Source organism: Meriones unguiculatus, chromosome 7, assembly GCF_030254825.1.
Source record: "Meriones unguiculatus strain TT.TT164.6M chromosome 7, Bangor_MerUng_6.1, whole genome shotgun sequence".
NCBI classification, from domain to species: Eukaryota; Metazoa; Chordata; class Mammalia; order Rodentia; family Muridae; genus Meriones; species Meriones unguiculatus.
Genome location: NC_083355.1, coordinates 6970255 through 6982665, shown reverse-complemented (window position 1 = coordinate 6982665; position 12411 = coordinate 6970255). Strand labels below are relative to the sequence as shown.

Sequence of the window (12411 nt, the reverse complement as noted above, 5' to 3'; positions counted from 1 at the left end):
CTCCCCATGTAGCCAAGGATGACCTTTAATTCCAGATGGTCGTACCCCCCCACACACACACCTGAGTACTGGGATTGCAGGTAGCATCATTCAGCTTGTTTTGATTATGTTTAATTTTTTTAGTATATTTTAATTTGAGTGTCTCTCTCTCTCTGAGTGTGTGTGTGTGTGTGTGTGTGTGTGTGTGTGTGTTCACCTGCTGTGGAGTACCACCAGAGGTCAGAGGACAATTTTCAGAATCAGTTCTTACCCTCCACCTTATGGTGAGCACTGAGCCATCCAGCCAGGCCTTTTTTGTGAGAGTCAGACATTGGAATGCAGGCCTCACAGCCGGGAGGGAGGGAGAGTCAGACCTGGATTGGGCTGAGTGGTGGTGGGGGTAATGACATTTAGGAGTGAGGACAGTGACACTTAGCACAGGAGACATCAGAGGAGAGAGTACCTGGCCTCTGGCATCAGCGTGAGGTCCATAGGTCTTTGAGGCTGCAAAGGCTGGGCCTGGTAGGGATGTGAGACAGAAAGGGAAGGGGACAAGAAGGGACAGACCACAGAAGATCCAAAGGACTACTGCCTCCTCTGCTTCCTAATTCCATCTCCCACCTTGGGGTCTCTTCTATGAAAACTTCAGTTGTTGATCCTGAAAGGTCGCTTTGGTGTTAGGTCAGCTAAGTAGGGTGTGGAAAGTAGGTGAGCTGAACCTGGAGAGGAGAGGGTCCCATTTGCAGCTCAGCATCCACAGGCAAGCATGGCCTGAAGCCAGCAAGTTCTCAGTGCGGGCCTGAGGACAAGCCACCCCACTCCACCCTAGGGGCTGCCCGGACCAAGACCCTGCATCCGGCATCCGCCCCGCCTCCCGCCACGCCCTCCCGCCCAGCCGCTCTGCCATTGGCTGCCCGCCCTGTGCCGGAGTCCCGGCGGAGTAATTAAGGAGGGATTAATGAGATTCCCAAAGTCAACAGAAAAATCGATGGGCCTTGGAGCCCGAGCGGGCGGCTGCGCAGTCTCGAGGGGGGGTGGGAAGGGGAGGAAAGGGCGTCGAGGCAACTGTCCCAGGGAGCTCGGGGCCTCACCTGGACGGCGGATCGGCGCTGCAGCCCAAGCGCTGGAGACCCCGCGACGATGGCTTCGCAGACTTCAGGTAGGGCTCCCTAGCACGACCTGGGACCCCGGGGACAGCTCACTGAACCTTTCCTGGAAACCCATCCTCACGCTCACTGCTCCAAAGTGGGGTGCCTGAGCCGGGGGCTGCAAGGATTGGAGAGGTCAGAAAGAGTGGGCTGGCCGGAGACTGTCTCCTCTGTATCGCGCGCCTAAACTGTGGCTCTGCGTCTCATCCTCCTCCCCACCTTACCCCCCTCCCCGGTTGAAGGGTCCTCACAGCCCAAATAGGGCACCCAGGTCTAAAAGAAGCCAGAAACCTGGGTGTATGATTGGTTAAAAGAGTCTAGTGTTGGGGCTGCCTAGACCTCTCTCCCGGGCTCTGAAATCCCCAAGCTTCCCTGCCGGCGCTCCGCAGCCTCCCTTGGAGCTGGCCCTGCCAGCCCTGTGGCCTCGACGGCTGTCTTCTTTCGTCGCCCGCCTCTGAATGCAACCCATAAACCAGTTTGGTGTCTAGGACTTCCCTGGGACTGGCGTCATGCAGAGAGGCGTGCCAAGGGTGGTGGAGTTCTAGTTGGTTCCAAGCGCGTTGGTTCTAGCCCTTTTCCTGGACCCCTCCATTCCCACCCTAACATCTTGCCTGGTATTGAACCGTACCTTGAACCTGACATTGAACCCCTTGATAGCCGCTGGTGGGGCACTGAACCTCGGGCGTGGGAATGTCGGGAAACCATCCGAGTGTGAACCCTTTGAAGGAAGAGGACCTGGAACCTTGTTCACAAACATGGACCAGGCATGACTCTTCGGGTATTTTCATGTATCAAATCACTAAACTCTGACAACACTCCCGAGTAAGGTAATCGTGTATCCATCCCTCCGGGTATTCATTCAGCAGTTGTGGGGCGGAAGATGGGGCTCAGTGGTACTGCCTCAGTCCGGCTTGTGCAAGCTCACACCGAGTGTGAGCTAGTGAGGCTTACTGAGCACCGGGCATACTCTTCCACAGTTGCTCTTTCATTTCAAAGAGGAATGAGAACACTGACTACAGAAAATGAGGAGCTTGGCCAAGATCGCAGGGATGCTAAATGCCATCCGGGCTCTTGATCAGTCGGGGATGGGGAAGAGAGGGCAGACTGTGGGGAAGGTGAGGTGGAGCCACCAGGGCTGGCAGAAAAGGAGCAGGGAGGTGTCCTGGGAGTCTGACATTGCTCAACCTGGGTGAGGGATGCGGAAGATAACCATCTGGAGCACCTCTTTCGCTGCACCAGGATGGAAAGGGTTAAAGGGTAATGGGCAGGCTCTCCACTAAGGTGCTGAACCCCCCCCCCAACAGCCAGAGTCTAGGGTGTACGTTGAGTGGGCTTTAGGACTGTGCTAGACTTGGAGAGATGAGTGGCACAGGGCCTCATCTCTGCCCCAGATCTTGATGAACCAGCTCATGATGGTGCTCTCTCATGCTCAGCAGAGGAGTGGTCAGCCTAGCAGCCACTCGTCTGCCTGGGCAAAAGGAGGGCTTCCCCATGAAGAGACTGAGTGAGGGGCGTTCATAACAGAAAAGAGAGAAAGAGCAGCAGAAGAGACATGGGAAAAGTGGGACACAGGGAACATGGGAGTTTTCTACCTGGGCTTGAATGGATACGAGCAGCCTGGGGTGTGGTCAGGAGTTGGACAGGGAAGAGGTAGAACTGGCCCATGGGTGACAACATGGACCAGCAGAGGAGAGAGAGTTGTTTATAAAATCTTGAAAATGGTCCAAGTTTAATTCTTCACTGTCCAACAGAGAACAGCAGGGGCTATCAGTTCTCAGTATCTCTCAGGGTACGTGTGAGGAAATCGGGCCCCAGGGAGGCTGTGATTAGAGCTGGTTTGGTAAGGGTCCTGAGCAGTGATTCCTAACACCCCTTTGGGGGTTCGAAAGACCTTTTCACAGGAGTCGCCTAAGACCATCATCAGAAAACACAGATATTTACATTATGATTCATAACAGCAGCAAGATTACAGTTATGAAGGACCAATGAAAATAATGTTATGGTTTAACGTGAGGATCTGTATTAAGAGGTCACAGCATTAGGCATATTGAGAACCACTGGTCTTAAGGGACAGACAGAACAGAGCTCCATTAATGAAGATAAAGCATGCTGGGCAATGCAATGAGCAAGGAATGCTGGGAATGGTAAGAAGGGACCATCACCCAGCCTGGGTAAGTCCTAAAGGACCAGCTAGAGCAAAGAGGACCAAAGAGGACCAGCTAAAGGACCAAAGAGCAAGGGGGTGGGAATCATAGATCATGGATGGAGGCATGTGCAAAGACAGGGAGGCAGGTAGAGTCGGGGCCATGGGAACTATAGCAGGGTGCTGCAGCCCATGGGAAGGGCAGTAGGGCCTGAGGCTGTGCTAGGGAGGGAAGTGAAGACAGGAGCAGGAAGCAGGAGCAGGAAGCACCAGCAGCCACTGCTCCTTGAACACCGTGTGCACCGGGCCTCTATTGGCACACACTGTCTCATTTTACTCAGAAAGGCCCCATAAGTCTTGGACTTTAGACTGAGGGCAACTGGCTGTCTTTGTAGGACTCTCAGTAGGGGGCGGGCACCATGAGCAAGAAGGCCAGTTCAGGCGAGAGCAGATAGGCTCCACACTAAAGTAGTAGTTAATCTAAGAAGCCAGGGAGGCATAGAGGAGCATGTATAGTCCCTGCACATGGGAGGCAGCAGAGGCAGGACAACTGAGAGTTCAAGGCCAGCTTGGCCTACAGAGCCAGTCTATAAAGAAAGCTAACAAGAGAGAAACCAAGAGGGAGAGAAAGAGAGACATGAAGGGAGGAAGGCAGGCAGGCAGTGTGGGAACTGGGATGAACAGGTCTGGGTTCTGAGGGGATGCATAGTCTGGACAGAAGCAAAGATGAAGCTGAGCTCACTGCTAGGAGATGTGAACCCAGAACCCCCCTGGGATCATGAGCATTAGAAAGCAGGAGGTGGGGTCAGTATAAACTGAGAGCTCTGAGGCCAGAACGGCTGGTGGCAGGGGCTCTCGGGGAGCCACTGGGGCAGCAGATCTGGGAAGCATGCAGGAGTGGCAGAACCATGTTAGTCTGTCTCGACCCAGTCCCCCTGGGGAAGGGAGTGACCAGGGTGTTCCAAAGGGACATCACTGCAGCTATTGGGTGGCCCAAGATTGGGCCCCAGCAAGTGGCTAGCCTGAGAGAAAGCTTCAGATGAGCAAGGAAATGGCAAGAGGCATTCAGGAAAAGAGGAGGATCAATACACTGTCCTGTTGCATTATAGGTTAGCTGGGAGTAGAGTTGGGGCAAACAGAGCAAGTCAAGCACATAGCATTCATGCTGATCCTACCCATCCTGTACACAGGGCAGACATTGCAAATCAATCACAGAGCTCTTCTCCCAAACTTTTAATGAGTTTTAAGATAAATTTTGGTTATACTGCTAATTGTCTTTAATTATCATTTAAGAAGAACACTGGAACTAAGAGGGAACTCTCCGCTCTCCCAGTCCCTTCATCCTTCCCCCAGAAAGAACTCCATCGTGAACCCGGCGAGTGTCATCTGGACCTCGCCGGCATCTGTAGATACTCCAGTGTACCCGTAATAGAGTATTCTTCCAGCGTTCTTTCCCACCAAGCTCAGGCTCAACCTCAGGATCAACACAGCACCGTGGACTCTCAGGGAGACCGCCCCTTACCCTCCCTCCTGACTCCATGAGTGGCGTTCCTCCGTAAGTTAGCAGGTTCACACTGACTTTTGCTGCTGAGAGGTCTCAGCTCTGAAAAAAAGCCCAGTGACCGGGCAGTACTCAAGTGACCCTCGCTGCCTGGACAAAACCGTTGTCCCACTTCAGGACAAGGCGTTGAGTTGAGAAGTGAGGTGGCCTAGTCATGGTCAGGGAGGGAAAATGGCCCTCGGTGTATTCAGAACAATCCTCTGTGCTCATGCGCAGCGAGAAGGGCTTCTGTAAGTCTCTTGGTCTGTCTCAACCTTGGGTCCCGTAAGGTATATGGGGCTGCACCAATGTCCCCCCTAGAGAGGTTCTGTAGTGTGTGCTCTTCATACAGACGTTAGGAGCTGGGATGGATGCCAACCCAGGGCCCCTTGCCAGCCAATCTATTTAATCTCTCTCCCTCTCCAGCCCCCGCTGAGGCTGCACCCATGCCTTCTTCAGAATCAGAGGCCGCTGAAGCAGCATCTACCTACAACCAAGTAGACACAGAGACCAAGCACACAAGGCCCGCGTACCCCCCAGAGCAGAAGTCCTGGCTGGCGCGGCATTTCTCACTGCTGTTGCGGAGAGACCGGCAGGCCCAGAAGGCTGGGCAGCTCTTCTCGGGGCTCCTGGCCCTCAATGTGGTATTCCTGGGTGGGGCCTTCATCTGCAGCATGATCTTCAACAATGTGTCGGTCACCCTGGGGGACGTGTGGATCCTGCTGGCTGCGCTGAAGGTCCTCTCGCTGATGTGGCTCCTCTACTACATGGTGGGCACCACACGGAAGCCCCAGGCAGTGCTCTACCGGGACCCCCATGCGGGACCCGTTTGGGTGAGGGGTGAGTGTTCTGTGCTAGGTGGGTGGAGAGGGCCGGGCAAGGAGAACCTGTCCGGAAGCAGGCAGCCATCCCCACCTGCCCATCCTCTCCTGGCCAGGCTCCCTGGTGCTCTTCGGCAGCTGTACCGTCTGCCTGAACGTATTCCGCATGGGCTATGACGTGAGCCACATTCACTGCAAGTCGGAAGTGGAACTCATCTTCCCAGTCATTGAGATCGTCTTCATGACCGTCCAGGTGAGGGGGCTCTCACACCCCCATACCTGCAGGGACGCACATACCTCCCAGCCTATACTATAACCAGCCACATAAGTAATGTCTCCTGGCCCCAGGGCGTAGACACGTCCATCACAGCCCACCTCCGTGTACACACACACACACACACACACACACACACGCTCCTCTGCACACATGCACCTCCACACACGCCTGCCTCCCGGATGTAAACGTCTATACGCACATTTGCCTACACATACCTGCATACACTTAAACTCAGCTCCCCGGTGTCCCTGCTTCTCCAGCTGTTGACTCTCTGCTATGCTATGTTTACATCACCCTTAGCCCTCTCACCAAGCAGGTCTCTCCCTCTCCTCGAGCAGTAGCAATCGAGTCCCTTTTCATAGCTGAGGGAGCTACAGCACCGAGATGCTCACCACTGGCCTAACACCAGCCAGTAAAAGGAAGTGGCAGAGCCAGGATTCCAACCCACACTTCCTTACGGGGTCTTCCACTGCAAACACACACACACACACACACACACACACACACACACACACAGCTGAAGTGCTCCTCCAATGCCCCGACACACCGCCAGCCCCTGGGCTCACGGCCCTGTCTCTTTCAGACTTGGGTGCTCTGGAGACACTGTAAGGACTGTGTTCAGGTGCAGACCAACCTCACCAGGTAAGATGTCTCCTTGGCTGGAGTTTCCCCAGACAGGAGCCTGCAGCTGTGGGTTAGTGTGGGATGCATCCTGAGTGACACCTCAGGGCAGATGGTGAGGAGGGGGCCCTCGGAGCTATTCAGGCTGTGTGAGCAGAGCGCGTGAGCAGAGTATGGTCCTTCCTTCAGGTGTGGCCTCATGCTGACCCTGGCCACAAACCTGCTGCTGTGGGTTTTGGCTGTGACCAATGACTCCATGCACCGTGAGATCGAGGCTGAGCTCGACGCCCTCATGGAAAAGTTCTCAGGTACAAAAGGGACTAGAACTTTCCCCATCACATTTATGTGCACACACACACACACATGGGAAGCACACACAGTTGGGAGTACACTCAAGGCCAAGTCATTGTTAAACAGAAAAGTATGGGCTATAGAGATGGTTCTCTATAAAGTGCTTGTCACACAAGCAGAGACCTGAGCTTGGTCCCTAGAAGCCTACATTTTAAAACACACACACACACACACACACAAAAAAAAAAAAAAAAAAAAAAAAAAAAAAACAGCTAGGCATAGCCAGACACCGTAGCTCGAATCTTTAGTCCCAGCACTTGGCAGGCAGAGACAGAAGGATGTCTGTGAATTCAAAGCCAGCCTAGTCTACATAGTGAGTTCCAAGCCAGCTAGGACTACACAGTGAGGAAAGAAAGAAAGAAAGAAAGAAAGAAAGAAAGAAAGAAAGAAAGAAAGAAAGAAAGAAGGAAGGAAGGAAGGAAGGAAGGAAGGAAGGAAGGAAGGAAGGAAGGAAAAGACCAGGAATGGCCTGACAGATCAATTTTTGGGACTCACTGGCCAGCCTAATTGATGAACTCTAGGTTAATGAGAGACTGTCTCAAAAGAAAAAAAAAGCAGACAGGAGACTTCCTAAGGGATGGTACTGGGTATCTTCTGGTGTCTGTTTGTCTGTGCACACATGTGTACACACACAGTTCATGTGTCAATGGTCTCCTTCATGCTCCACCAGGGCCTGGCACCTGTCCAATCCCTGCAGCCATGATGCTGTCAACAAGCCAGCCATTAATCCTGGTTGAGTTGGTCACTAATCAATCTCTCAGGCATGCACCCAACCCATGATATATGTACTTTACTTGTAAGAGACTAAAAAGCCTTTGGGACTGAAAGGAATGTTGTCCTAATGCAATCTTAGTATCTAAACATGTCAGCAGGGGGAGGAGATTTGTGGGTAGAAAACTCCCCACATTATCCCATCTGGCCAGTCCTGAACCTGTATGGTCTGCCCTTTGAAGCAACATCCCATAAATCCACACGAGGAGTTGGCAGTCTGTAGGATTCTGCCCCACCCATGTGGCTGCCCCACCCACAGGTGGCATCAATGGCCTGTGTGCACCAGCTCTCCTGCATTCACACACCCAGCGCATGAATCATGCCATCATGCCTGTCTGCTGCGGCCACCTCTCACTTTCTGTTTGTACTTTGCACAAAAAGTGCAAAGAGGGAGCTTCGGCCAAGTGACATCATGGATGCGTGTGCGGATGTCTGTGGCCAGGGGTTGGGACAGAGACTCATTCATGCCAGGCAAACACTCTACCACTGCCACACCCACAAGGTATTACTATTGTGTGGTTCCAAGGGCCCAGGGGCCAGTCAGCTGACACCACGACCTCCAGGCTCAATGAAAGACCCTGTCTCAAAACATTAGGTGGAAAAGCAACTGAGGAAGACAGATCAACATCAAATCTATATGCATACAGGTGCATGAGTGAGTGTTACAGCACACACACACATACACACACACACACACACACACCAATTATGCAATGTAGTTGATTACATTTTTTTTTTTGAGGCAGGGTCTTACATAGCCAAAGCTGACCCCAATTTCCTGATCTTCTGCCTCAGCTTCCCAAGGGTTGGTGATAGGGTTGTGAGATACTAGTTCAAGTGTGTTGGTTGTTTTTGCAGTGTAGGGGTTCAAACTCAGGGCCGTAGGTTAGGCAAGTACTCTACCTCAGCCAAGGTTGGCCTTGAATGTGAGATCCTTCTGCCTTGGTCTCCCAAGTAAGTGTGTGTCACCATGCATGGCACTTTGGTTAAGATTCTATTTTTTTTTTTTTTTTAGTTATTAATTTTATTCTTTCTAAGTTTTTGTGTGTGGCTATGCGCATGAGAATGGGCTGTGCACACGAGTGTGGGTGTTTGCAGAGGCAGGAGGACGTCAGATCCCTTGGAACTGGAGTTGGGCTTGTGATGTGGGTGCTGGGAACCGAACCTGGGTCCGCTGCAGTGGCAGTCCGCTAACCCGTTTCTCCAGCCTCCTTTTAAGGTTCTTTTTTTCTTAATGACCTTGATGTTTTTTCATTTGTTTCCCAGTGATGGCTTTTAGCTCCGCCCTGCCCCCTGAGGTATGGCCCAGGGTTTGACTTGGATTCGATTCAGTCAATCTGGCACCCACGTGACACTGTGCACTCATCCAGCGGGGCTGATTTCTAATTCCCCCGTATGTGCTGCTGAGGCCGGTCACTGTGTTCAGGTGCGCCAGCCCGATTTCTTATCACAAATGCCCGGTCTGCTCCGCCAACCAAGCAACATGTGGAGGTGATGATCCGAGTCAGCCACAGCGCATCTGAAATGCTTTACTGAGGCTCGGCTTTACCTAGAGTCTCGAATCCCTTTGTAAATCCCTTTGTGATCATTTTGTGATTTCCGACCTCTGTGCTCCAGCCTCAGATGTGTCTGTAAAATGAACATCTGGCTGGGTCCTGTCCGGATCCGGCGTGCTCCAGGAGGTGGGTGAGAGGCATTGGCGCCACTGGCTTCCTCGGCGCAGGGGCCTGCCTGAGAAGCCGCCTTCTCCCGCCCCGTCCCCTCTCAGGTAACGAGACCAACACGTGCATGTGCCTCAACGCCACCGTGTGTGAGGTCTTCCAGAAGGGCTACCTGATGCTGTACCCCTTCAGCACCGAGTACTGCCTCATCTGCTGCGCCGTGCTCTTCGTCATGTGGAAGAATGTGGGCCGCCGCCCGGCAGCCCACCCGGCTGCCCACCCCAACAGGCCGCCCTTCCGCCTGCACGGGGCCATCTTCGGGCCGCTGCTGGGCCTCCTGGCACTGGTGGCTGGCGTGTGCGTCTTTGTGCTCTTCCAGATAGAGGCGAGCGGCCCTGACATCGCCCGCCAGTACTTCACCCTCTACTACGCGTTCTACGTGGCCGTGCTGCCCGCCATGAGCCTGGCGTGCCTGGCAGGCACAGCCATCCATGGGCTGGAGGAGCGCGAACTGGACACCCTCAAGAACCCCACGCGCAGCCTGGACGTGGTGCTGCTGATGGGCGCCGCTCTGGGCCAGATGGGCATTGCCTACTTCTCCATCGTGGCCATCGTGGCCACGCAGCCCCACGAGCTGCTCAACCAGCTCATCCTGGCCTATTCGCTGCTGCTCATCCTGCAGCACATCACGCAGAACCTCTTCATCATTGAGGGCCTGCACCGCCGCCCCCTCTGGGAGCCTGCGCTCCCCGGAGTGATGGAGAAGCAGGATGCTGAGCTGCCCCGCAGAGGCTCCCTGCGGGAGCTGGGCCAGGACCTGCGGAGAGCCTCCAGGGCCTACATCCACTCCTACAGTCACCTCAACTGGAAACGAAGGATGCTCAAGGAGATCTCCCTCTTCCTCATCCTCTGCAATATCACGGTGAGTGTCTGGGCAGAGCCTCTCGGGGAGTGGGTGTGCTGTGGGGTGTGGACCCAGAGCCCCTCACTCAGGAAGTCACTCATCTCTTTCCAACTAGCTTGATGCTGCTTGAGAGCCGGGAGTTTCTCCAGCAGCTCCCTACAAGCTGCCTGGCACAAATTAATGGGCTCAGCACCTAGCAAAGATTCTGACCCCCGAAAGCTTGCAGTCTAGATGGGGGAGATGCCACATGGCTGACCAGAAAATGAACCCTGAACTCATCATCCATTGAATTTGGCCAAATGAACAGCCTAGAACTACTTATTTTCTATTAACCTCTAGTGGAAGAGGCTAGTGCTGATCTCAGCCTCTGGTGGCTGCTAAGTCACAGGCCCAAAGGTCCATGTACACACCTTTAATCATCACAGTACCTCCAAAGGACAGGCAATGTTACTGTCCGCCCCCTCTGACAAATTGAGGCTTCTGTTGTCTGATTGGCCCAGCTCTCAGAGCCTGGAAGTGGCAGATATGGGACAGCTGTGGGTTGTTTCGCTCCAAACCTCTCAAAGCACGGAAAACATGCCTCAGATGTGAAACAGCTGGTCCATGCAGAGAAGAAATGATAAATTGGCTTTAAACTATGTCAGGAGTTCAGAGACGGAAGTATGGGTCCCAAGAGCCAAGACAGGTCTCTGGGAGGTTGATAAGGTTGGCCTGGGCTTTGGAGAGTGGGTAGCATTCTCATGAGAGGGCAGGAGGGGATGCAGGTGGCTGTAACTAGCAGGAACAGTAAAGCCTGAGCTCGGGGCTTAGGGCACAAACAGTTCAGCGTGGCTGCCTAGATTTCTAGCTGGATGGTCCTGCCAAGTGCCACGTATAGAAGCAGTCCTCTAGGGCTCAGCCTGGACTCGGGGAAGCCGAGGTAGCCAGGGCTGTCTGTGTCAGGGGGTGAGAGCGATACTAGCACTGAATGGACACCTTGCTTGAAAAGCCCCAGGATGTTGTGGGTGGGAACAGCGAGTTGCAGACATGGCTGGTTCCAGGTCAGCCTCCCCTGAGCTGAGCGCTTTAAGATTTAGGAGAGACCCTCCCTCACCCAGCAGCCTCCTCTCTCTCCCCAGCTGTGGATGATGCCGGCGTTTGGCATACACCCTGAGTTTGAGAATGGGCTGGAAAAGGATTTCTATGGCTACAGGACCTGGTTCACCATTGTCAACTTCGGCCTGCCTCTGGGGGTCTTCTACCGCATGCACTCTGTTGGGGGACTGGTGGAGGTCTACCTGGGAGCCTGAGGAATCCAGTCACAGCAGAACCCAAAAGTGCCAAGACAGAAAAAAAAAAAAAAGGTTGGAGAATCTGGGCAGACACATCACCTCAGGAAGTACAGAAACCTGCCAGGGGTTCCCAAAGTGACTTTCCTCAACCTGACTGAGAGGAGAGGGTGTGCCGGGAGCTCAAAGGGCAGAGCTTGGAAATGGAGTCTGAGCACCACCTGGCCAGAGCCTCTTCACAACAGTCCATGTAGTCAAGGATGTCCCCCAGGGGACAGGCAAAGGCTATTGTCTGTGAAGGTCAGTATGAAATCATGGAAGAGGCTGAGTCCTTCTGTGGAAGAGACTCATGGACATCCTGGAGGCTCAGAACTCCTACTGGGAGCTCAGAACCCAGCACTCCAAACTTGGCAGGCAGCCCTGCCCCTCTCCCTGCACACCCCGTCACCTAATGAGCTCATTAATTAGCTGCCAGGCAGAGCCCAACAGCTCTTTCCTGCTTTCATAAACCCTGTTTGTTCGATCGATTCCATTTGGCCTTTGTGGCATTTGTTCCTGGGGACAGAACTGCTGCTCTAAGTGCAGCAGGAAGGATGGTCCTCTCAAGCAAGACGGTCCCGTTCCTCAGCCAGGAGCGGTCTACACCTGACCCGCTCTGTCTGATCCATGGACAGCATGAAGAGATGGGCCTGGGCTTGCATAGCTCTGATCTCCACCCTTCGCCAGTACCGTCTCTTAGAACAGAGCCTCAGGGACATTTTTGCAACTGGCTCACTATGGGTGGTCACTGTGGCCTCTGCCTGCCCAGTGCCCAGGCCTGCTGGTCCTCTGAGCCACTGGGTGGGGCAGGAAGGTGAGCAAGCAGACGACAGCGCTCCATCCATCTCTCTGAGCCCAGAACAAATATGTCCAGGGCGAGGCCCCGAG

The 12411-nt window shown here is 53.8% G+C and overlaps 1 protein-coding gene across 1 annotated transcript; it reads left to right on the top strand.

Moving 5' to 3' along the window:
- Window positions 1–996: 996 nt before the first annotated feature.
- Window positions 997–12011, top strand: Otop3 (otopetrin 3). Its single transcript, XM_060386419.1, has 7 exons — window positions 997–1138; window positions 5237–5650; window positions 5748–5884; window positions 6492–6550; window positions 6719–6837; window positions 9420–10234; window positions 11335–12011. The coding sequence occupies exons 1-7, from the start codon at window positions 1120–1122 to the stop codon at window positions 11503–11505; spliced, it is 1734 nt and encodes a 577-aa protein (XP_060242402.1). The 5' UTR covers window positions 997–1119; the 3' UTR covers window positions 11506–12011.
- The last annotated feature ends 400 nt before the right edge of the window (window positions 12012–12411 follow it).